Source organism: Polyodon spathula, chromosome 1, assembly GCF_017654505.1.
Source record: "Polyodon spathula isolate WHYD16114869_AA chromosome 1, ASM1765450v1, whole genome shotgun sequence".
NCBI lineage: Eukaryota > Metazoa > Chordata > Actinopteri > Acipenseriformes > Polyodontidae > Polyodon > Polyodon spathula.
The window spans coordinates 81955027-81982236 of NC_054534.1; the positions used below are offsets into that span (position 1 = coordinate 81955027).

General features: G+C 35.5%; 1 protein-coding gene across 1 annotated transcript in view; it reads right to left on the reverse strand.

Moving 5' to 3' along the window:
- LOC121325055 (coiled-coil domain-containing protein 171-like) overlaps positions 1-27210 on the reverse strand; it is an 85729-nt gene that overhangs the window by 20879 nt on the left and 37640 nt on the right. The window contains exons 10-12 of the mRNA XM_041267385.1: positions 26789-26843; positions 11708-11836; positions 2941-3093 (exon numbers count right to left, since the gene is read on the reverse strand). Of these exons, the coding sequence (XP_041123319.1) occupies positions 2941-3093; positions 11708-11836; positions 26789-26843 (337 nt within the window). The remainder of the gene's footprint in view (positions 1-2940; positions 3094-11707; positions 11837-26788; positions 26844-27210) is intronic.

Below are 27210 nucleotides of genomic sequence, written 5' to 3' on the forward strand. Positions count from 1 at the left end.
TGAAAAAGTTGTCTTTAAGCGGCATGCCATTGTTATTATCCGAAATCCAATAGCATTAAAGTATATGGGACGGGATTGGTTCCCACAAAAATGTTGATAATAACCGGAAGTTGTTATTATCAGGATTGCTAATAAGTGGCATCTACTGTATATGACACACAAAGAACAACATTCCTCCGTTCACAAGAAATCTCCAAGAAAAGGTATTAAAACCAAAACTTGTCTAAGACAACTGAAAGCTGTCAGATGTTGGACAACGGTGATTGCCAACACTAATGTTCGACCTGATCTTGTCTTGTAGTCTGGATCAGCACGCCTTGTTAACCCGGAAGAGTTAACAGTGCCATGGGAGGATGCTGTGGATGAGGCGTACGAAAGGAAGCAACTTCTGCTTCAGCAGCTAGTTGAGCGTACCGAACAGTGAGGATGGAGAGTCCAGGTTTACCCAGTGGCAGTCGGTTGTCAAGGATTTGCGGCATACTCCACAAACCGGTTTCTCGTTGGATTCGGTGGCCAAGACTTGCAAAGCATAGAGAAGAACTTATCTGAAGCAGTAGAGAGGGGCAGCAACTAGCTGTGGTTGAGACAACAATATTCTTGTTGGGGATCTCAAGCACAGTAGAAATAAAAAAAAACGTTGATGGAAGGTAAGTAAGCTGGGCTGGTGATGTTGGGACGCTAGAATCACTGTCGAGCCCTACCTACTCTGCTCAGTCCAGACGGTTGTCATACTGATGCGCTAGGGAGGCCGCACTGTGGTTGATCCCTGGAGCCAGTACTGTAGACGTTGTGTGTGCTGATGTGCCACAGAGGCAAAATGGGTGATTCCTGGAGCCAGCATTACACTTCAGCAGATGTATCACATTAGTTTACAGTAAAAGAAGCTATGTCTTAGTTGGTGCTTATCTTGGCGAGAGCTGAGTCCAATATCAGCATGAAGTTTTAACACCTACTCTCATGTAATGGAAATCATAATAACACCATAGGAAATGGCATCATCCTCTGTGGGTTGCACTGTCAGGATTGGCGGTGGTGGTACAATAATGTACAATGCAAATTAGTGACTAGAACATGTGTGATTTTATTAACACTATATATTTTTTTTATTCTCCTTTTTTCTTTTTTTTTCTTTTAGCAATAAACAGTATTTGTTCACTGTTCGTCATCTTCCAGACTGATCAACAAGACAGTGGGCTCAGCAATATTTCTCAGACTGTCTCAATGGACATGTGCTGTTGTCATCACCCACATCCAGCAGGGTCTGTGGAACAAGCTGCATACATACTGTGTTCTTTGTTTTCTAACCATGTAGGATTCACCTGCCCTCAGGATAACTATGTATGTGTTCTTAAGAATAAACAGTTACAACCCCACTATACAGGTCCCAGGATGCACATCGATTGTAGCATGTACTTCTTCTACACAGTTTTCTTAACTTGATCAGATCTCCTACATTTTTAAATCTTGAATTACAACAAAACTGCCTTCATAGCTTAATTTCAGAAAAAAAAAAATCCTACAAACCACGCCAAAGTTATTAAAGTGCAGTTAGGGGTTTAACATTGAGCACCCAACTCAACCCTAACTAACTATATATATATATGTACCCTATAGCCTGGAGATCGCAAGTTCGAATCCAGGCTATGTCACTTCTGTGAGTGAACAGGAGTTCCTAGGGGGTGGAGCACAATTGGCCCAGCACCGCCCGGGGGGAGGGAGGGCTAGGTCGACCAGGGTGTTCTCTGCCCACCGCTTGCCTGTAAGCTGCCCAGAGCTACGTTGTCCTCCGACGCTGTAGCTCTGGGTGACTGCATGGTGAGTCTGCAGCGTGCAGGCGGCTGACAGCACACGCTTCAGAGGACTGCATGTGTTCGCCTTCGCCCCTCCCATCAGCGCAGGAGTGGTTGCAGTGAGCTGAGCCTAAAAATAATTGGACACGACTAAAATGGGGAGAAAATAATAAAAAATTATAATTGCCGACGACTAAATTTATAAGAAAAGAAAAAAATTAACTATGAACTTCAAAAACATTTTGTTATTTATTTATTTACTTATGCTATATCAGGTATATTTAATCAAAATACATGTCAATATTTATTTACGTATGCTTCAGCCATTACAGCCCCATCTGTAACAATAGTCTTCCCTAGGGTCAGTAGTTTTCTACTACAGCTCTCTCGCTCTCTCTCATTTTTGTACAAATAAAATACAATTCAAGGCAAGATATCAAATATGATGCATTAAGAACATAACAGAGGTTACAAACGAGAGGAGGCCATTCATCAATGCCCCTTTATCTACTCTTTATTTGTGACCCCTGGTCTTTGTTTCTTTTTTCAGGTTGAAAAAGTCCTCTGGATCAACACTGTCAATGCCACTTTGTTGGCCTTTCTTTTTTTAATAGCTTCCTCACATTGTCTAGATGGATCTTTTTGATAGATTCCTCCTTCAATTTCAGTATCTTCCCATAAGCATTTACATTGGACATTACTATTGCCTGCATGCAGTACCTTACATTTTTCTATATTATATGTCATTTGCCATGTGTCTGCCCAGTTCTGAATGCTGTCTAGATAATTTTGAATGACCTTTGCTGATGCACCAGTGTTTGCTTACTATACCAGACTCTAAGTCATTAATGTAGTACTCCACTGGTTACCTCGCTCCATTTAATACAGAAGAAAAGCATGTGTAATATAATAATATAGTTACAATAGTATTTTAATTAGCAAAAATATATCCACTAAATAAATTAATCAATAAAACACAGATTTATTAAATATGCAAATATTATTACTTTAAAAAAATATATATTTGGGTGGCATTCAAAAGAATATGAATGATCAAATCCACTGTTAATTTCTCCTTATACTTTTTCCCATTGAAATGTGGTGTTAAATTGTCTGTCAGTATGAAACAGATTACAAAACAGAGACTTACTGAAAGAAACTCCTCGTTGTCACGCAGACATGCGGTCTGCAGTTCAGCTTTCAGGGCTGCAATGTGCTGCTGGTGTGAAGACAATTCAGTTTGGAGTGTAGATATCTTTGAGCATGCCAGCTGGTACAGGTCCATGAAGCTTGTAATAAAATTCTAAAATGACACAAAAATGTAAACACAATTACAAGATTGCAAAACAATTTCGAAACATGTTTTAAACAATTGGTATAATAGTTCCCATATTTGGGTTAGGCTGACAAAATGAACACCCCTTCGTTTTAGTCCTGGGCCTCTATGAAGCAGACTTTGCTGAACATGTGGTTTTGTGATATAGACCAACGTCACGTTGAAACCACAAAACTAGTTTCATGAGAGACGTGAGCCAGATTCAAACCCTGGCCTCCATCGCATATTGTTATAATAAAGCGTCCCCAAAACACTGTAAAAACCTATGTGCACAAAGAGCCTTCTAGTTCTTTTATCTACATTAAATAGTTCTGTGAGTTGTTAAACCCAAGAACCTTTATATTTGTTTTAATGTAATGAATTAACTAGATATTTAGTTCATTATTTTTGTCAAATGTTTACAGAACTGCTCAGGAAAGATTAATTTGAAACAGCACAATAAGCATCTGGTATATAGAAACTAAACAGCCCCAGACGGTACAAGTATGTTTGTGTCATTTTTAAATATGGCCTTTATCCAACAAAACTACAATTTACTATAATTTATGTAACAGCACCTTTCAGTAAATTATGCCTTTTGATAACAACATGATTAGACTGCTCAATACAGTTCCCTTTTAGAGCGTTAAAACAGACCACTCCACATTGTTTTTTTTTGTAATATATAATACAACATTATGACACCCTACTGGAAACAAGTATGCTTGTTTTACTGTTGTTTCAAAATTATGATGAAAAAGTTAATGGCCATAACATAGATCAACAGTATATACAGAATAGTATAGAATAAGGAATGGCAAAGAAATGTTTAAATCACAATGCAACAAGCGGTTCTCATATATATGCAAAAAAGTGTGACATACTGACAGACACGTCCATGTGCTGCCTGAGTATGCCAAATTAGTAAAACCTGGTTATTTTGGTAAACATCTGCACAAAACTGAAAATAATGAATTAGCCTCTTTGTCTGATAATTGTGACAAATACAGTTACAAGTCTGCTTAAGTATGATTTAACTGTACAATGTGTACATAACTATTACACTTGTGGATTTTCATTCCCCCCTCCCAACTGGCTGTCTCAAAACAAAAGGAGACATTTCACTTATCTTTGTTACATGAACTACTAACAACCAAATGAGCAAGATGGGCCGAATGGCCACCTCTCGTTGGTAAACTTTCTTATGTTCTTAAGTGTGGGGAATTATCAGCTACATTTTGACTTTTGCATTAATCAATTAATATAATAAGTTAACCCAAAAAACTATTATTAAAATTTGTCAGTCAGTTTAATAATAAGCATTTAATGCCATGTTCAATTTCTTTATTCAAAGACAATAACAGAATGCTTTTCTTAATTATTTAACAGATTACTCAAGACATTTGATAACATTTTCATGCAGCACTACAGCAACATGTTTGGAAATCTTTCCATGAAATAGAGATTTGTTTGGTCTCTAAAACTATACATTTTTACATATCTTTGATGGTCCTGTTAAAGGGTAGGTATCACCAAAAAAACTTGTTCACACTATACATGAACTACATAGTAATTGTGTGTCAATTCATGAGGCTTTTGTGGATTCATGTTGTTTCTTACACTCATTTAATTAAACTGCACTACAAGAATGAAAATGTGTTGATTTAAAATGTATAAAATATACAAATATGTCTAGTTTATTAACAGAACAAAAAAAATACAACCTTTGCTTTCAATTTAGTACCTACATTTTGCTTTCGTTGACAAAGAAATAGTTAGACTTAACATTTCACAAAAATATGGATATATGCTAATACCAGGAAGTTATATGACCTTAAAAAGGGCAGAATTACTTATTTTTTCTATTCCATACATTTTCTATCTTTCTTTCACATTATCGGTTGCTTGCATATTCACGTCTGAGTTTGCTCTAACTGCTGTCACTTAAATTGCCATGCAGAACAGGGCAAATCAGGGCCAGTTTTTGTCAGCAGCATCAATTGGGTGAACTTCATCAGTCTTTATTTCCAGGCATTATGCAAGAAAACTGACATTACGAGAGCCTTAACTGACAGCAAATTAAATCAAATCAGCAAATCACTAGGCCATAATAAACTCTCGAGTTCATGATAACCCTTTCCAGCCCAGGTCTTTACACACTTTAAAGATTGCTTTAATTGAAAAATGAACTCAGTTTCATAGTTCCTCTCGCATGTTAGAAATGCCAATGAACATACCATATGCTGCAGTAAAACATGTATTGGTAAAAAATGTATTTGAGAAAAAATGTTACCCATAAAAATTAAAACCATTTTGTTAGTGTATAGACAGTAACATAGGTTACATGTAGAGAAACTAGTATTACTGTGATTTACGTAATGGAGCGCTAAATATAGCAATGCTTTTTTTTCTAAAGTTAAAACACTGATTATACGAAACACAGTCAATTCACGTTAAAACAAACTCAGATAAGAGGAATTTCCTGAAACTACAATTTTTCTAAGTGATCCCGGTCAAATTTAGCATTCACTTATTGTAAATTACTTCTTATCATACAAATTTACTTAACACATATTTCATGTTATTTTTAAAGGATTACATTGTGCTGTCAATGAAACTACTTTAAAAGACATCTTTCGGTCAATAGAATTAAATTGATCCCATCCTGACTAACCATAAAAAGCATTACAAATGCCTGCATAATCTTGAATCATTTTGAAAGCGAGTGTGTATTTTTAAAACTGAAAGACGATGACTGCAGTCTTGTAACTATATTCATTTAAATGCTCAGATGAGTGACATGACCATTTTCCTCCCATTTAAAACAACAACAAAAAATTATTTTCTGGTATTTAAACACAAAACATTATAAAAAATAAGAAACCCCGTTTAAAAAACTGCCTGTAGTAAACATTGTTTTTATTACACTTATTACCAGGTCCGACATTACAATTTTCCCTTTCCAATCAAAAAGACGTCAAGCACAGGTCTCTAGTCGTTTTTTACCCGGGAAAAACGAGAAAACCTTTCAATGGCCGAGTGAGACTGACAGGAGCTGAAAAAAGGGTGTGGATCTGAACAATATAGATAGCCCCTGCACCACAGAGATAACACTGAGATAACACGGGGGGGGGGGGGGGGGGGGGCTCACTGCGCACCAGCAACCCCTGTAGACTGGCCAGGTGTCTGCGGGCTTGCCAGAGTTGCGTTGTCCTCTGACGCTGTAGCTCTGAGGTGGCTGCATCATGGGTCTCCAGTGTGAAAAGCAGCGATAGGCTGATGGCAGATACTTCGGAGAACAGGATTTTGCCTGGGTTTGAAATCCGTTTTCATAAGATTTCTCTAGCAAAGGTCAAGATTTCTGTAAATCTAAAAGAGAATTTGATTGACGTTGCTGGTTATTCTGTTTTGAGAGATAATTTCAAAGTTATGCCTGTTGATCAGTTCTGGCTCTCAGTTAGAAATTAGTTCACTGAATTGTCACAAAAGAGTTATCGAAATATTTGTATACCTGCCCAGTCTCCAGTCTTCAATCCCATATAACTTGTGTGGGATGAACTGGACAGAAGAGTCAAAGCAAAGCTACCCACAAGTGCCCTACATCTCTGGGAATTGCTGCAGAAGAGCTGGGAAGACATGTCGGGTGATTTCCTGCTGAAACTTGTTAACCAAATGCCTCATGTTTGTGAGGCTGTTATTAAGGCAAAGGGTGGCTATTTTGAGGATTCTAAGATTGAGACAATTTTCAATTTTCTTGAACATTGCTTTGATACGCCTTATGTTTTGTTTTGTATATTGTAACATGTGTTTTCATTTTCAAGTATTTACAGAATCGTACAAAACGTAATCATTGTCAATTATGAAAAAAAACTAGTTTCCAGCAAGTATACTCAAACTTTTGACTGGTACTGTGTGTGTGTGTGTGTGTGTATATATATATATATATATATATATATATATATATATACACACACACACACACACACACACACATATATATATATATCTTTTCTCATTTTAAAACAGTAATGTATTGAATTATAGCACATGTAATAACATCTACAATCTGCATAATTTTATTGTATAATTTAAAAGAATAGAATAGTTATTTTGTATCTATCGCCACAATGTTAGAGACGAACTTTTTTTTTTGTATATTCTGTTTATCTGCAAGTGAAATTGATTTATTTCCAAAGGAAAAAAAAAGGATTTGTATATTTTTATTTAGACTTTATTTTTACTTCTAAATCATTGTTTTGGGTAGTTTTGATTTTTAGGTTTTAGATTTTACTAGGATAACTAAAATCTGGTGAACTTAACTAGAAGTGTTATCTGGTAAGATGTGTTTTATAAACCTTTTTTCAATTTAAACACCTTTTTTATTTTAGTATACTTCCACTTAAAGCAATTATAACAAAAAGCACCATGTTCACTGGTAGAGAAACATGTCTCCATATTTCTTTTCCTTATATTTGTCCTTGTAATCCCCTTTAAAAAGTCTGTGAATGTAGTCAAAAGAAACTCCACTTACAACATATTTAAGTGACTCTTGCTGAGAAGGGATCAATTGGAAACCTCACCTCAGCTGAGACATGATTTCCAAGTCGTTTGAAGCTTTAACATGTTCAAGATATTAACACTACTAGGCAACACATTAACACTACTAGCTCCTTCCATATGAAGTTTGACAACGAGGGTGCTACTATGTCACAGATTTTCAACGACAAATGCATTTGTGGGAAGTGTTCAGTGTTGGAGAGCAGTAAAAAGGACTAAAAGGTTGTTACTATTGCACTTGAATCTGCTTTCGGGGTTACTGTAAACCTTTGATCTCTCTTAATTTACTGCATGCCACGGGCATGTGGAATAGATGTAGAAATATGGCTGCACTGTTTTGATCTTTAATGTGATCAAATTACTTTTTGGATGGGAATTATAAATACAAGACACACTGCTGTGATTTTATGTTAACAAAATATTCACCATATGCACCACAGGGGAACTCATATCCTCGACACAACCAAGTCAATAAGCCGTATTTGCAATACATTTTGGTATTGCGATGTACTCTAGCACTATATGAACAAGCTGTAAAGAGTAATGTAGTTGGATCTTTGAGGATGCTAAAACAACAGATTACAGTGGATTGTGTCTGTCACGTCAACATGAGGTGTCCACTAGCCAGCACATCTGTAGCACAGAATACATATCCTTACAGGTCATTATCACTTAACACGGTAGGGACATATTTATATTGTTTAATATTACATGATTTTAAAAAAATGTGAAAATTGCGGATGGTTGATAGTTTTTGCAGAGGGTGTTGGTTTTCGCGGATTCCACAAATGAATTAACTGCACCGTTTTCTATTGGCCCTGCTAAAGGGACACAAGGAACTAATCATATCTTATTTAGTTTCCTACTAGGAGAAAAGTGAGGTCAAAAGATGATACAATATTAGACATTACAACTCCAATTTGATTTAAAAAGTGTAATTTAAAAAAAGAATGACACTTTGATTTGATCTACTGAACAATGTTACAGCTAAAATGGTTAAGGCACAGCAATAACAAGCAGGAAGGAAAGAGTAGACTGGTAGGCTTCATGTCAAGACCAGCAGACATTGCAAAAGACGGCTTCATAAGGCACTGCCAATAAACTAAACCACAGGCCTACACTCATCTTGAACTGTATAATGTGTTCAGTCACACACAATTCATAATGGAATGCACAAAACAAAACTCAGCACACATGAATATCTGAACACCTTATCAGCACATCTGCACTGTGTGCACGACATTTCACGGTCCATATGTAAAACATTTTAAGTGGATCTCAAATTCAAGTTTATTTAAATTTTTAACCCTCGAGCGTTTTCAAGGTCTTCTTTTTTTTTTTTCACACTCCCAATTTTTTATCTGGTTGATACAAATACTGAATAGTACATCACAGGGACCAGTGAAAGGAAAATCCAGTTATGCAGAATTTCCAGTATAGACGAAGTTTAAAAATACATAATTAGCTTTCTTTTAAACCAATAGTGTACCACTTCACAGTTTCCGGATATCTAATATAAATGTCCAAGGTTCAGGTAAGTTGGCTGTTACCCATCGAACTGTCAAATCAGTGCTAGGGAGCCAGTACTACTCTTGAGTTACCAGGATTGTGGATTTGCTGATGAAAACCCCAAGGATGGATGGTACCCACTTAATGACTCATCAAAGCACTCTTAGGCTTTATGTTTTTATGGATATTCAAATAATCCAGACTGCCAAACCTGACCAGACTTTACTTGATCATAAATCAATGAGAAAGTTTATGTAGGTAGAGTTTAGGTCTGTTTAGGGCAGCATTATTGATGGGGCCAGGTGTCCTGTCCAAAAACGCCAACATTTGTAGTTTAATTTGACATTAGTACCCAAGTCTGTAATAAAACAATGGCATACAAAAATGTATGTTTTGTAAGAGTTTGTTTGGGAATGAGCCATTTGGAACCTATAACCCCCCTTCCCCCTTCCCCCTTCCCCATCAATCCCAATGGAGGGAGATTTTGGATTTTCATGTCATGTAGGTTTAAGACATCACAGAGTTGTACTACATAGTATGTTCTATTGTAGGGTTCCTGTAGCTTAAAAAAACAAAACAAAAACAAAAAAACAAAGAACATACTAGATTTGGTGGTGTTTCCACATCTGGCAGCAATACACCTTTTCGGCATTTTCCAAATACATCACCCATACACTTACAAGTGTTACAAGGCAGCTGCGTTCCCTTTCCACCGGTGTCTCCCGAGTTGCCGAAACTTATGGTCCTATTTCTAAACCATGAATTAGCTGAAGGTACAGAAATCGGCTGAAAGGAGCGCAATAAAAAAATAACTAATTAAGATTTTCAACTACCAATGGTTGCAGACAGTGCATTTCTGCAAAACGAAAAGATAATAAAAAAAAAATGTATTCTGAAACAGCGGCACTGGCACGTACCAACGTAGTACTGTTCAATATTAAACGTTTCGCTCAAGACAGACGGCTACAGCTGGGACTGATTTCAAACTTAATAATATGTATAAAATACATTAACAAAGCAGGTTACTCTTGATCTCTTAATAATCATCCTGTAATATTTGTTCACAGACACATATTCTCAGTAACTTTTAGAAGCAACAACACTAATTACGTTCTTGAAGTTAATACATACAGACATGTTTTTAATTTCATGGAATATTCGATTTCATTAAAATTATCGATTTGTTGTTGTGGGGTCCCAATCGATAAATAATTTGATTATTATTGTTACAAACCTAATGGAATGAATAACTTATTTTACTTCTAAATATTTATTTTTGAAAAAAAAAAAAAAATAGAGAGTAGTGTCCATTATTATGTTTATGTCATTGCAATAACAATCACTCAGGTGAAACAATGTCTTGTAATTTGCCCAAACATCAATATTTTTCAACAAATCTTTCAGGAAGTATTGTAATTAAAATAGAATAACATGTTTTACACATGTATCTCTAAGCAGAATACAAAATAAAAAATACTTAACTTAAAATATATATATATATATATATATATATATATATATATATATATATATATATATATATATATATATATATATATATAAAAAAATGTGGGGGAAAAAAAGCAAAAAGTTTGCATGGTTTCTGAAGTACTTTAAAATGTTCCCCAGTGTTCTGAAAAAAGAGCACCACTTCCAATATGCTACTGTAAAAATGCTGGGTCCTGAAAGAGTTAACTGAAACAGCTTTATAATGTGAAACAAACACTAACTAAATAACTTAACCATTACGAACGCACATTTGTCTTGTCAAAATTACAGACCTCTTTTTTATTTATTTAGCATTACTTTATATATAATAAAAAAAAAAATCTAAATGTCTGGATGTCATGCTAAAAAAGGCAGGCCAAAACATACCACCAATCCCGTTTAATTTACAGCCCACCAGAAGTGGTAAGTAACATCCTTTACACTCGCTAGTCATTTACATTTTTTTCAAATTGCTTCCCACCCACCTCATCTTTGTATTCCATTTTTTTCATATGTACATCGAGCGAAGTTGGCAAATAATAAGTTGCATTAGAAATTGATTAATGGTATTTACATTTACTGGATCCGAGAACAACCCAAGCCCCAGTGCATTATTTGTCAGGCGGTTTAGTCAAACAAAACTCTTAAACCTGCAGAATTGAGACACCACTTATCTACAAAGCATTCAGAATGAGAAAAATGTAAACAAAAGAAAAAGGATCTTTGCCATCAGCAACCTTCACAATGCGCAAAATGACAACTAGTCCTTGCTGACCTGGTAGCCAAGATTCAAGCCCAGGAATCTCAATAAGTTAGGTATGTTATATAAATACTTTATTTACTACATTTACTTATACATTAACACATACAAAAGTTTCAAAATGCTGGTGTGAAAAAATGTGGCACGTGGTCTGTGGGAAGAATCCAGCTACCAAGGTGGTCCCTACATTGAAAAGGGTTGGGAACCACTGCTGTAATGTCTTTTCACCCTTAAGGAATTATATTCAGATAAAAATGTGATTAAAAAGGTTTATGTATGCGTGCCAACCTGACAAGCTACAACTTCCGGCCCACCCTTCAGCCCTTCTGCTCCAAAGGTCTCCAGGTACTTTGGCACCTGCAGGGTGAAGTCATTCTTGGCGGCTGCAGTCCATGACAGTGAGAGCCGTTGGCTGACCTAAAGAAGAGAAAACAGCATCAATGGTAATTCCCCTTCAAACACATTAACTGGGATGAACTGGGTCCCCCTGAGCCTGCTGAGTGGACTTGTATTGATCGCTATGCCTGAAATCCATGAATAAATTTAGGACTAATTGATTTTTTTTGTTTTTTGCTGCAAATAAATCTCTAATTCTGAGCAGCGGCAGAGAATGTTAAAGAGGGGAAAGTGGCTTCCTCTGACTGAAATTAACAGAAAGAAAAAGTCCCTCTCCCCGTATGACACAGTTCAGTCAAATGGAAAACTTGAGAACAGTTAACAAAAAAGTTCACCCTGAGCTTTTTTAAAAACAAAACAAGCAAATAAACTGTTCAGTATTTGGGCGAATGGGGCGAATGGGGATGTAACTCTTTCTGGACTAAAGACAGCAGCTATTTTTATTTTTTTTATTGATTTCAGTGTGCATTCTAATACTGGTTTGGGGGAGAAGATGGTGTCAGATCTGCATTGTATACTGGAGTAGTTGTTTGCATGTGGAAAAAAGATGTCTGTAAAAAACTATATAATAAAACCTATTTTTAAACAAAGGAAAACAAACTGGTATGTTACAGACAAAAGAACTACAAAATAAAATAAAAACAGTGCTTATACTCTAAATGAAAGACCCGCACCACAAACTCTGTCAATCCACCTAAAACCCCGTTACAGGATCAGTACTAATTTTTTGTAGTGACTAAACTGGAATTAAAAAACAACAGTCAGATATATTGAATAAATTAAAGCTCTATAAAATCATACACATATAAACTAAATGAAACAAAAAATTGCTAGGATCAACTGCCCTGGAGAAAGATTTTGAATATTGTGGCAAAATACATAAACACATTTAGTTTTCAGGTACCTTTGAATACTTTATATTTCAATGCTAAAATAATTTTAATTTACTAATAATACCTTGACACCATCCACATGGGCAAAGGAATTTAAAAGCATTAGAATCTCTGCTTAAGATTTTAAAAAGACACAGAGATGCTCAAAAGCATTTAAGTACTGCAGTGCCACCTAATGGACAAAACCCTATGCCAAAATAAAAATGTAAGCAAAACATCACATTTATAGTCAAGATGTGAAATTGTGAGTAAAACAAACAAGCAGCCTAATATTCAAGTTTAACTTAATGTGTAACATTCTACAAAATATGGTGACTCTTGAGCTATGTTCATTCAATATTTTGCCCGAAAATTCAGTTTGGACGCATTTCAATGTTAAAACTATTCTGTACAAAATGTGAACACTAAGTCACAGAGTAATCTGAATTAAAATGTCTATATCCTTTGCGTTAGATGGGTATACAAGTCAAGCTGTGGAACAAAGAAGTCTACATTAGATCATATTTATTTATTTGGTATACTGCTATACTTTTAGTATTCACAATCAGATTATTTTAATTGTGGATAGTTTGGGCTTTTGTTTAGGATTAATGTTAATTAATTGGACGTCTCAAAAGATATATATTAAATACAGTTGCAAATTCTGTAGAATGAATGCTGTACTATAACAGTAACAATTTAAAATTCCCTAATTAGAAGGGGTTACGTAATACACTTCAACCTCATATAAATTCCTAGGAAGCCAAACATTTGTTCAAATAAAGTGCATGTTCTGCAATTGTCAATTTTGAGAACCAAGATACAGCAACTGTATGTTACAAACACCATTCTAACACAAGTTCATACTGAGGGTGGGGTGCATTATTTCATGTCAAGCAGTAAGGTTTTATTATACCAGGTAACAATTATAAAGTAAAAATCAACAGCTTCATTAAATAATGTTAACAACTGAATATTAAAAAAAAAACATGTCAAAACACCTTACTGTGCCTTAACTTTATTACCAAATAATATTGATTACATTTTTATATGCATTTTCCCCTTTAATTTTATGCTTTTGTCTTTGGGACTTTCCAAGTTGATGTAAGGATGTTAGGTCAACATCTATGGCCAACAAATACAGAACAACAACCTATAATGCAATAGGTACTTGATGACTTACACAATCTTTGGGGAGTTCATTTCATGTGTATTCAAAGAACTGTTCTTTCACCAATGTGAAATTACCCCAAACACACATTTCTTACCTAAAAGCCTTTAAGTGATGCAAAGGTATAATTAGAAGTTGCTACAAGTCAGGGAAAATTCTTTAGGTCCTCTTTTTTCCCTCCAGAAACCCCAGATAAAAGGAAACACTCATGTGAATTAAAGTGCTCAGAATTTATCAACATCAAACCACCAGAGTTTTGCCTTCTACATTTTTGAACCACAGTCAATAGATCTAAATATTTTACTGCACCCTGGCCAATTTATTGTTTGATGTTTAAAAACTTGTGCAGAATCAAAGAAAATTCATAAAATCTGAGCCCCCAAATGAGATGCTATCAGCTTTGAAAGTCTAGTTTAACTGTGATATTGATGATTCTCTTTCTTCTGTGACAAAAGTCACCAGGGAGGCTACTAGTGTCGGAGTACAAAAGCATATTGCCAATAATACCGGAGAACAATATATACGCCATGTAGGTAAGATAGGGAATGAAATCTGCTACTGACACCTAAACTCAAGAGCTGCCAATAATCTTAGGGAAAAAAAAAAAAAGCAAATATTTTCAACAAACAAGAAATGCATCCCAATCTCCAACAGGTAAAAAGGAGAATGGTTATGACAACAGCTCAAATGCTGGTATTAAAAAGTTTACCAATTCGCTGTACATTCAGTTTTATTTAGATGCCTTGCATTTTTATGTAAGGAAAACTGTCCCATCATAATTATTGTTTCTATTTTAACTAGATTACTGTTATTTAACAAAAAAAAAAAAATGTTAATTTGCTACAAGTAAAAATAGCTTTGTATTTCCTCAATTTTGTTCAACTGAAATCTTCCCAAAATGTATCTCCAACAAAAACACTAACTGGCAGTAAGTTAAAAGACGACAAGCATTCACAGGTAATCAGGAATATATTACCTATACCGATTACTTGTCAAAATCCTTGGAAATAAACAGACTGATCATATTTTTTGAAATTATTATTATTATTATTATTATTATTATTATTATTATTATTATTATTATTATTATTATTATTATTATTATTATTTTAACAACCATACAAAATACAGTACTCATAAACAAATATTATTCAGTGTGGATTTAGTATATTAAGGTATTCCTGTAGTATGGAAAAAAACTGCATATCATGTGCACACAATAGAAGGTAAATGAAAAGGATACAAACATAAATCTAACTTGTACCTTATGAACAATGATTAGTGATACAGACTGTGACTAAACTATATAGCCTGGTAATGTAATTATTGCAGCTCAGACGTAACTGTGCAATGTGTGTTTGCCAGGATTGACAAACAGCAGCAAAAACAAAGGTTGTTATGAGGAGTGTATTACGCAGTTACTGTAATCAGAAACATACTGCACAATGCAACATCACCTTTCAAAAACCAAAATCGCTTTCACACACAGTTAAGTTCACAATAGTCTGTTTTTTATTGATTCAACACTCAAAACGCGAAACGATAAAAAAAAAAAAGAATCCTGGTTGCCAAATTAAATATTAGAAGGCACCAAGAAACTTCATTGTGGTGAGATTTCTAAAGAAATCATAATTATCAAACATTTACCCTAAGAATAATCCACAGGAAGAGCTATCTATTAGCTGAGTTTATATAAATAATACTTAAAAGCTGAAAAGGAATCTTTGGCGCATTAGCCAACCATAATATTTTTGCAGTAGAATATATTGGATAACAGTCTAATAATTTTTAAGGCACGTCTGGGCTTGAACATTTTTTGAATGTGTACGTTTCTATGGTTGACATATTGTTTAACAAAGTTGTAACTTTTCCTCTAGTGAAAGATCAAAGGACACAAATGATGAAAAAATGCACTCACAATTCCAATAAGCCAAGAGCTTACTCGTATTTTTATTAAATCGTCTTATAAATACAAGTCTGAACTCATACAAATACTAAATGCTACTAGCACATTGTTTTTAGTATGAATAAAATATGTATTTATTTTTAAAATCAATCCTTTCATAGTAATTGAAATCTGGAATTAACTAGCGAAAGAATATTATGATTATTTATAATACGTTTGGTAATTACTGTTGCACTTTAGTTTATCATTACAGTTCAGTTTGAAATATTCTGTAGTTCTGCAAAGCTCTACTTTAATTTGATAAAAAAAAAAAAAACACCTTTTCCACTATAACTGAGTGGAGAATTAATCTGCTTTAATATTACCACAGAATCAGCCTGCGGCATCTACAGACCGTCATGTCACATACACATTTAAAAGAATTAAAAAAAATCTAATTAAAAAAAAAAAAGTTTTTTCCTTTTTTAGATGCTTCCCCCCCCCCCCCCCCCCCCAGTTTTCAAAGGTTTTCTGATCAATGTGAATTAAAGACTGCTAAATGACAAGTTTGATTTCTTCTCACCCAAACTAAGCTGTATTAGCAATAGTCAAAGTAGTTATAATAGTGGAAAACACTAGTGGAGAGTAAATTGTTCATGCTCATAACTCGATATATATTGTAATTCCTGAATGTGTCTAAGACTTTTGCACAACAGTGTGTGTGTGTGTGTATATATATATATATATATATATATATATATATATATATATATATATATATATATATATATAATTCAAGCAGAATACTCTCTTATTATTTGTGTACATTGCTGGGGTACTGGAGTAGTAATACAAGGATTCCTATTTTACTCCCCCACTAATGTCAGCCTTTCCTCAGCACACATTCATTATCATTAGCATCCCTCACTGTTCTTTTTGATCCCAATGTGCCAAGCTTGTCAATTCAAGTGCCCAATGACATCTGTTGTGCTGGTAAGAGTGTGCTTCAGACTCCTGTCCACCAGGTTCTGAGTTTCACATTGCACAGCCTTAAACTCATCTCCCAAAAGGCTATCAAGTGGAATTACCTTTCAGGGGGCTGCCGGTGAATACAGCGGAATTCAGGTGCCAGAGGTGAAAGACTTGTATCAATGCTAACAAACATACTGTGCCACCAATTCCCCTGCCCCAAATCAAATCTAGTGCTGAAAGTTGCTGAGGCTGGCTTAATTCTTTCAGGTTTCATTGGTTAGGAGTAACACAAAACAAAAAGGCCAATTATTATGTTTACTGCCTACTTTATTTTTGGGTTTTTTTGTACTGCCCAGTTTTCTCGTTTATGTTATCTACAAGAGATGTACAGTCAACTTGTCTTGCACTGAACCTTGCTTCTGTTACACAATGATTTCTCTTTATTCATGCTTTAGTAATGCAAACAAAAAAAGACTACATTAGATGCCAAAAAGGGGTGTTGGTGACGGATTTTAGTTGATAATCCATCTGTCTGCAGTAAGATTTTCACTAGAGAGGCCTTTCAGCCAGAGTACATTTTTTGTGTATACAACTTAAGTAAACAAACAAAAACAGTTCTGCTTATCATAATAATAAACTTTACCCATTGCTAACAATGTGTCAGGCAGCGTATAGCAGACTTGTCTGCTCATTACAGTCTGAAAATGACATCATTTAAATTAGGTCCAAAGACTAAAAGAGTTTTTTCTTTCACCAAATCTGTGATGGGCTCCTGTTTTTTTGTTTTTCCTTTGGTATTGAATATGGTTACATTTATATAACTAAGAAGTAATTGGTTAGATGTAAAAGCAGTTTGCTCAGGAGGGCAAACATATTTAGATTGCACGGTTTAATCTATGGCTGAATGGAGACAGCAAGAAAGTGCGTAGTGTGTATAACGCGGAGCTGGTCACAAGGGAGCACTGTCTGGATTAGTTTAGTGGCTCATCCAAGGCCATGGGTTGCCCTTGCTTTGTAACAAAAGGGGCTACCGACTTGATTAGTGCAGTTATTTGCCATGTTACTTGTTAAAAAATGTAATGTAGGAACTGATCTAAGTATATGTTTCCAACTGAGATACGTTAATGATCTAAACCACAAAAGATATTTATCCTAAAATTGATAAACTTGCCCTTTCTGCAGATTTCTTTCTACTGTATTGTTTTTACCAGGAAGTTTCTTAAATAGAATTTAGATCCACTGCTGTTTAATTATTCAAACAGACTCCAGGATTTCTTAAATTATCATGATGTGATGTTTATTAAAATATTAAAATAAAGTATTTTGTTCAATTAAAATGCAAACTTTGCAGTATCACAAAAGCTTTGTTTTTTCTGAATTTCACACATTTGTGTTTTTAGGGGGTGATCAAACTAATCTACTATGACAGCTCCATGTGTAATATCATCCCACTGTTTGATTTTCTACATCACATTGTTTCGAACACCTTGACAGCATGCCTTGTACCTAACATCCACATTTTTTAATAGTTTGTTTGTAAAACAGAAGCTTAAATGAGAATTAGGGGCTGGGGAGGGGGGCGTTTTCTTTATTGACTGATAAGGGTGATAAAAGCTTAACCTCGTCTCCAATACTTGTGTGCTGATTGCACAGACAACAGTAAGAGAATACAGTGCAAAACCTGTGTCCTTCATAGATAATCTATAAAAGGTTCAGATTTGGCCTGTCAAGGTTTTTAAACCTCTCAGGAGGTAGAGTGCCATTGTTAGCTGATAACAGCACAGTTAGCTAATGACAAAGCTACCCAAATGGCTAACCCCTGTATGCCCAGTACAAACAACCTTTAGAATAAACCTCAGAAATCACCACAGACACACCTTCTTTAGGGAAGAATTACATGTTATTTTTAATCCTAAGAACCTTCGTCTACACTGGCCCTAACAAAGAACACCTGTCCTAAATCTCATGTGACACACGTGTGTCTGGATAAGTCAACATATAAAAAAGTAATGTCAATTAGCGATGCACCAAATCCAGGATTCGGTTTCGGATTCGGCCCGAATACCTATTTTTTGAGCAGTGTTCGGAATCCTACATTGGCCCAGACGAACATTCATTTTAATACAGCCCTTCAATGTGTACAGTTCTTTAAATAAAAGACACAAATCTGGTATCGAACGTCTCTGTTGTATTTAAATATAAGAACATGTTTGATGAACTCTGTCACAGCTCTCAACTCCCTAAATTACTGGTGGCACATGCACTGAACATGTCATGCAGCTGCTGAATGCAAACATACCCCCAGTATACCATCATCCCAAGCATACCAACAGCACATTGACATCACACTTTTCATGGAGTAAAGTTACGCAGTAAACCTGTAATATATAGTAACAGCAAACTGTTGTAGACTTTTGTGCTTTGTTACTTTGTCTGGCAAAGTGTTATAAAAAATAAAATAAAAAATAATCGGTGCACAGAAATATATTTTTTGTAACTTTACAACTGTCAGTTGTGCAAGATGTTGTTGAACAATATGCTTTAGTAAATTACATTTTACATTATTGTAACGTGCCAATACAAGTTGAACCATTTGAGAACTGCTGTGTTTCATGAAAATATTTATTTTAGTATTTCATAGCCTATTGGATATGTTTTACACACACTTCATTTAAATCAACGTGGGTTTTATTTTGCAGGGAGATTCAGGTCACTCACAGTCATTTTTCCTCATAGCTCTCAGATCAGGTGACACAGGTTGAAACGTCATTAAAGAAAATAGAGGGTTAGGCAAAAATGAAGCTCTCCTTTCTTGTAAAGGTAAAGTAAACTGTTCTGTATTTTGATGTTTCTGTTGTGGGGAGAGAGGGCCAGCGGTAAACTGTGTAAGTTTCAAACGGAAATCTTATTCAGTGATATATTTCCATACAGCAGTGCATAATTTGTAAAGAAAGAGGTGCCGGGCGCAAGCAATGACAATAATACCGTCCCAAAGAACCAGACGTTCAAAATCATAACACATTTATTTGACAGAGTATTACACGTACTAGTGTTTGATGTTTACATTCACATATTATACATCATATACAAAGTAGTAGTACGTGCAGAAAAAATAATTAGGACAAGTAATACATTTTTTTTTTTTTTTTAAAAGCCTGTATACATGTTTTGTTATGTTTTTGCATTTAAATGGCTTAAAAAACAAACAAATTAAAAGGCATTCACAGGACTTGGTTTGACCACGGTCTGCATTATATATCAGCAATGTGTATGCAACAGAAGCTGCTACTAAAAAAGTTGTCGCTGTTTGAGGAAATTAATCAGCTTTCACATTTTGTTGTGTACTACTCATTTAATCAAGCCAAGTAATATAAGAAGTTGCTTGTATCGTTCATGACGTTTTTCAAATCAAGTAAGCTTATTTGTGTATAAAAAATGGCAATAGAGTTGCAGCCAGTGTCATCTTACTTAAAGGCACTCAAGCTGAAATTGTAAAGTAATTTAAAGTAGTTTACAAACGTGGCAGCGGACTATCTCTCTTTAGAGCACGTAAGAACTCGCAGACTTGATACAACTGTGTTGAGAATTTAAAAAGAAAGCATTTATGAGATTTTTAACTCAAGGTACCGGGAATACGGCTGCAAGCACAGAGGTTCTATTCTGTAATAAAAATACTGTTAACTAAAAGGCTCAAAACTATAGATTGTGCGCATCCCTTGTTAGTAGCTGCCAGTCAGTTTTTCATTCAACAGTTTCCTTCAGTTTTCTTGACAGTTTTTGTAGATTCAGTATTCGGCAGAATCTTTTGAGATGGATTATGTATTCGGCCGAATCCCCAAAACTTGGATTCGGTGCATCCCTAATGTCAATATAATTAGGAAGTGAATTGCCTGGGCATTTCTTTTTTTGTTATTTTAGGAATAAAACATTATTCCAGAATCTTTCAGTGCTGAATAATTTTCAAAAAGATGTATATGAATACTGACTATTGAGTAGTATTACAGTATTACACAACCATTACTTACTGTTGCTTCCTTGTGCAATGTGTTTCATTGTTGCAGTTTTGTTTGAAAATAGAACTGCAGGTGCTGTATAGAAGAGGAGCATTTTACATAGTATCCCAAAATGAAAGTTTTAAGTCATACAGATTCAGTCTCTAGTACCCCTTCCCCACTGGCACGTCCGACGAGTGAGGGCTCGGTATGGTACGGGTACGGGTGGTTCTCCACTGGCTATTTGTCGAGCCGAGCTGAGAACCAAACCATGAAACTCCAGCCTCACAAGACTGAATCCGGCTGCGAACCGAGCGGAGCTAGGGGCGGGGTTAAGGATTTGTGTTATTACATTGCATCAGTTAGTACGCTCCACAAAGAAAAACAGCAAACATGGGACGCTGAGGAAGTGCAGGCTCTAGTTTCTCTGTGAGCAGATAGAAGTGTTCAGGAAGATCTGAAGTCGTGTATAAGAAATGTTTATGCTCGATTCTAACACACACACTCAAAAACACAAATAACAATTGTCTTTCATTGCGTGTGACGTCAGTAGCATGGCTCGGCTCTGCAGTGGATAAACAACCCAGGGTCCCTTAACCGCACCGTGAGGGCTCGGTAAAGCCCTGGTGCAGCTCAGTTATACAGTGGAAGAGGCATAGGGTGTATGTCAGCAACCTAGAGATAAGAGAACCATATGTATACTCACCAAATACAGTTCTACTTTAAATATAAAATACAAAAACAAGTAGCCTAGATGAAAGTTGACATCCTTAATTGGGCAGTATTTTACTGCTGTTTTAGCATATTACTCCCTTTTTAATAATATTGTGGCAGGAAATGGCGTAGCGGTGACTCAGACCAGAAGGAGGAACAACAAAAACAATGGTATAGTGCAGTGGCGCGTGAGCCGTTTTATTTAAAGAAAACAAAAATAAATAAAACATTTAAACAAAAATAAACACTTGTTCGCAGAGCAAAATAAAAGGTTTGAAATAAAACAAATCTCGAACACAAAATACAAACAGACCTAAGGTCAGGCAGGGCAACTGCCTTCACTGATCCTTATTTATTTTAAATATCTCCTCTCGCTCTCCAGTTCCTGCTCCGAACACCCACCCCCGAGCAGGGACAGCTGCAGGCTTAAATACCATGACTGTCGGCTAGTTTAACAACGCACTAGCCGACAGCCACTCATTAACACAAGGTTTTTAATGTGGGGTTTCCCATCCACGTTACAAAACAGTAACACACATTTTCAAAACACACAAAATAAAACACAATAAACAAATACAATAAATAACGCAGGGACGGAGGGGGAGACCCCGTTCTAAAAATAAACAAACAAAATATATTTAAGCAGGGCTTTCCTACCGCCCTGCTACAAATATTTTAAAGAATCTTAACAGAAACTAATCAACATATTGTATGTTTGTAACTACCGTAATTGTGAAGGGTTACCATTAGTTTCTAAAATACAGAAGCCCATGAGGAGGGTACTTCTAGAATTACTTGCAAGTATAGCTAAATAATTCTGCAGCTCAAAAACTAATTTGATGACCCTTTAATTTTTTTCCCCACTTTTGAAGTGACAAATATTTAGTCTGTAAAATATTATGGCCAACTGCACAGATATCGTCCCCTCTGCTCTTCCACTTCCGGCAGACTAGTTGTACCCCCCCTCCGCTCCCCCGCCTCCACAGCCTACTCCTTCTCCAACCTTGCCCCTCAGTGGTGGAACATCCCACCCACAGATATCAGGACTGCTCAGTTTCTGACCACCTTCCAGCGTCTCCTCAAGACCTGTTCAGACAGAATCTGTAAACCTCACAACTCTCTATTACACTGGACTATATGGCACCCAATTGTACCAGTACTTGCATCAGCTTGTACCTGCACTGAACTGCTCCATACCTTGCCGCATTCAACTACTGCTCCTAACTAGAACTACTTACTGTATCTTGTATTTGATTTTACTCTTATAGGTAACCGTACTCACGTGTTTTTGTAATTGCTCTTATTTGAAATCATTCTCATCCATTTAACATACTTACAATGTGTTCTTACTGGACTTCACTCATATAAGCAAATATTTACTGTAAGTTTAAACTGCTCTTACTTATAATTTGCTATATTCTTTATTTTGCTCTTACTTAAATTTGATCTTATTGTACTTTCATAAATGCTCTTACTTGTATTATGATATTCTGTACTGTGATATTTTGCAACAAGAAATAAACAAACAAAAAAAAAATTAATTATTATTATTATTATTATTATTATTATTATTATTATTATTATTAATAATAATAATAATAATAATAATAATAATAATAATAATAATATCTTTTTTTGTTGCGTAAAGATGTAAAAAAACTAGCCCAGACTACAACATTCACAATAAGAAACCACCATTCAGTAGCCCCAAATACAAACAACAATAACAATCATGGGGTTTCCATGCGGGTCAGTTTACAAGTGAAATGGCGATGTGCATGCACGTTTGGGAGAATTACTTGTGTAAATCAGGTTTGGGGCCGGAAAAAAAAGGCCAAAGAGAGGGACAGGGTAAATCTACTTGTGTAAATGACAAAACATACAAAAAGCCACACCCGGTTTCGCATGGAAACCCTCATTTCAAATGTGAATGTTAACGAGTGTGTTTAGAACTATAAATATTGCAAGGGTGCAGGTCAGTTGTTACTGTGGATTCCAAGACGCCAGAAAGTAGTGGCTGATGGGCGATTTTATGGTTAGCAGTGGTGTAGTTCACTTTAATGACAATGTGGGTGGCTTTTTTTTTATTTTGTTTTTTGCTGTGTCATGTTGTATATCTCTTGTGGGTTTATAGTTCTGTATAAAACCACTTACCATGAACTGTGTTATGCCCTTGTTACAGTATTAAAACAGCTGTTTGGGAATACCCTTGCTGTAAAAAATACACTAAAGATAAACATGAAGAGCAAGTGAGCTGCCTAAATGTAACTGAATTAATTCCCATCCTTTTTTATTACCAACTATGCACAAAGACAACGGGTGTCTGCCCTCCACATCAGTAAATATTGTTGGTGAGACGTCATGAGCCAGCACGATCGCCCAAAACAGCGCAACAAGAATTCAACAAGTTCTCGATGCCCTCTCAGAACTACCAAATAAACTGCAAATTAAAGTATTGATTGTGTTTTATTTATTTGCATCATTAATATTTAACACAACAGTAAATCCAACACAACTTAAAAGAAAGGAGAGAATCTCTGACAGCACGAGACTCCTCAGATCGCTGCTGTCCAACTGAAACTGGTTGCTGAGGTAACCTTCACACTTGCCAAGTCTGCTTCTAATAAGCGTAATTTGACTTGTTTTTGAGAATTGCGGGTTATAATTTGCATAAACACCCACTCTAACATGGGTTGCGCTTGTTTTGGGCTTGTTGTGATAGGCAGTGCTGCTATTTTTTTCGTGAGACTAACCTTCCCCGTCTGTCTCACAGGCAGCCACTGATTCCTGAACACCTCATTTTGTGCAGGATACAGCAGGCAGTATCAATTTTGGGAACAAATTAATGTACTTCGGTCCATTCCATCAGTACCTGCCACCTCCCTTTCAAGTGCTCACTTGCCCAAATGTGGTGTTGAATGCTACCTCAGCAAGGGTAGTATCATCTGATCCCTTATATGCTGTATTGCCTGAATGAAAGGGGGAGATTATATACATATATATATATATATTATATATATATAACGTCTCCGCCGGTTTTCAGCCATGGTGATCTGCAATACCTGTTGGTCAGTTTCATTTTATACTTCCAAGTTTATTTTTAATTAATGAGTCGTAAGATAAATTAGTTGAAACAGCATTCACTACTAACGACATGACACCCCACTAATGGCATTTGAAAAACAATTTGGGCAAGAGCAGTAAAACACATTATTAACCAACCAGGCTTGAGGTATTTTGCTTTATTACAGCAGCTTAGATTTACTCGTGTACCAGTTCTCTGAGCATGGAAACCACATTTTCACAAAATTTCACTAGTAATCTTCAAAAACAGCACGAGTACTTTACGCATAGCTAATTTACATATCAACCCCCACCTCTCCCATTTATTTGAATGACGTCGGGTGAAAAGCCTGGTTTATTCGAGTAAAATAAACTGAGCGAATGGAAACCCAAAAAAGCATTTTACACAAGACATTTTTCTTGCGTAAATGTCTCGAATTAAAAAAAAAAAAACTTGCATGGAAACCCCAGGAATGATGCTGGTCTAAAAGAAACCAGATGAATACAAACAGACAACATCGTAATGTGGTGGGATCTTGAGTTAAAATGTTTACCTAGTTCTGGTTCTAACATTTCATGTGTATCACTTCCAACCTGCACAGGAAGCAGTCAGCTGAGAAGCATGAATAGGAGGACAGTTGGGACAGCTGACATTAACAGACTACAAGTTAGACAGCACTTTGATAGATGACACCAAAAGGCAACTCAACAGGAAACAAAATTTCTGTATGTACAAATAAACACCCACAGTAGTTGGCTGGAGGTAATCAAATGATTTGTTGTTTTCAGCAGCTGTTTCTTTTATTTATTTTTTATAAAGACTAAATAGCTTCAAATTACATTTTAGTAGTTTCTTGTTTTTACTGGCCCATTACATGATGTTTGAAATCATTATTTACTGTCATCGTCATAAGAAATTGTGACACTAAGAGAAAAAAAAAATGCAGGTATATCTGGGTTAATACTGTGGTTTATGAACAGGGATCCTAATTTTCCGCAATGAAAAAGAAAAAAAATCAGCGTTATTCCACAATTAGGCTAAAATTGAACTCCCCTCTCCCCATGTGTCACATTATAAGATACACAAACAGTACTATTGAATAACAGTTAGCACAGGAAGTATTTATTGGTACACTTTCAGATTCTAAGGAAGTTACAAGCTCACCAGTGCCATCAAATCGACAACATAAAGAAACTTAACATTTCACTTAAAACATTACAATTACTTCTGTGTAGTAATAACAAAAACCAAAAAACTGTATTCATATTAGTTTATCTCCAAGTTAGTCTTTGTTATCTGGATGGCCATTGCCAAACTTTTTTTTCTTTTTGTTCTTGTTCAGTAGTAACAACGCACTGGATACTGAAGTAAACTGCAACTGCGTTTCAGCATGAATGTGATATTTACGTAAATGTAAAGAAACATTGCCTGTGATTATATATGATAAGTGCATTGATTTGGTTGTCAAACAAACAAACAAACAAAAAAAAGCCTTGCTTGTTTTTTGCCCCGCCCAAAGTGTAAAACAACAAATTCTCTGACAGCATTGAAAAGTTGTGTTTTTTTTCATGTTATTCTGCAACAAAACATATTCTATATTTAAAGTCTTCTAAATGTGTGTTTTTATTCGTGGCATTACAGTCGCAGCAGTCCTACCAGTCTCAGCACTAGTAACAGCAATCTTACCAGTGTCAGCACCAGTCCTAGCACTGGTAGCACCAGTATTACCAGTGTAAGCACAAGTCCTAGCACTGTCAGCACCAGTAGTACCAGTGTCAGCACCAGTCCCAGCACTGGCAGCACCACTATTACCAGCCAGCAGTGTCAGCACTAGTCTTATTAAACCCTTTTTATCAAGTATATTGATGAGAGAAAATAATGTAAGGAATTGGGGCAGTTCTTGCATTTGAACACCAGCTATATATATTAGATCAAATACTGTACATATCAAAATGTAATCATAACAATTTTAAGAACAGATTTGCTGTTCTGCCTAATAGTGTTTCCAGAGCTATAAGAAAGAAATAAGATATTATACAAAAATTAACTGTTCCTTATAAATTCATTTGAGATGAATGTTTTTAGATGTCTACTGTATTCTATGCCAAAAACAACTGCAAACTACATCAGTATCAGAGCCATATGACAACTAATCCAAGTTAAGTGTATTCCCTCCTTCTGCTACATTTAAGTCTGCTGCCTATTCACAAATTCTCATGTTTTTATCTGGTTAACAAATTTACTGTAGCTTTCAACATTCTAACAAGGTATTGAAAAAAAACAACAACAAAAAAACAGCTTACCTCCTTAACACTGACTTCTACTGAATTCATGTAGCCAGCAATGAAATCTTTACTCCTATAAGCAATAAAAAAAATAACATTTGTTATATGAAGTGAACAGACACACATTACACTTTGATCTTAAATTAGTCTTGAATAGTGCTAACATATATTTTTATATACAAAATGCGTTAGGAATAAGATCTGTATTGTTGATATGGCCAGTGGTTCAAACAATAGCAGTAAATTTGTACGTGACAGCTAGTTATGGAACCTGACTGAAAGAATCCTAGAAAACAAATGTGTGTACCATGTGTAGAAAGTAGTCTCTCAAAAAGAGTGGTTTTTGGCATTGATATTTACTGCACAACGAAACCTAACCTGCGCAATGAAACCTAATTGTCAAAATCACATACTGCAAAAAAAGTTTCTAAAAACAGTGT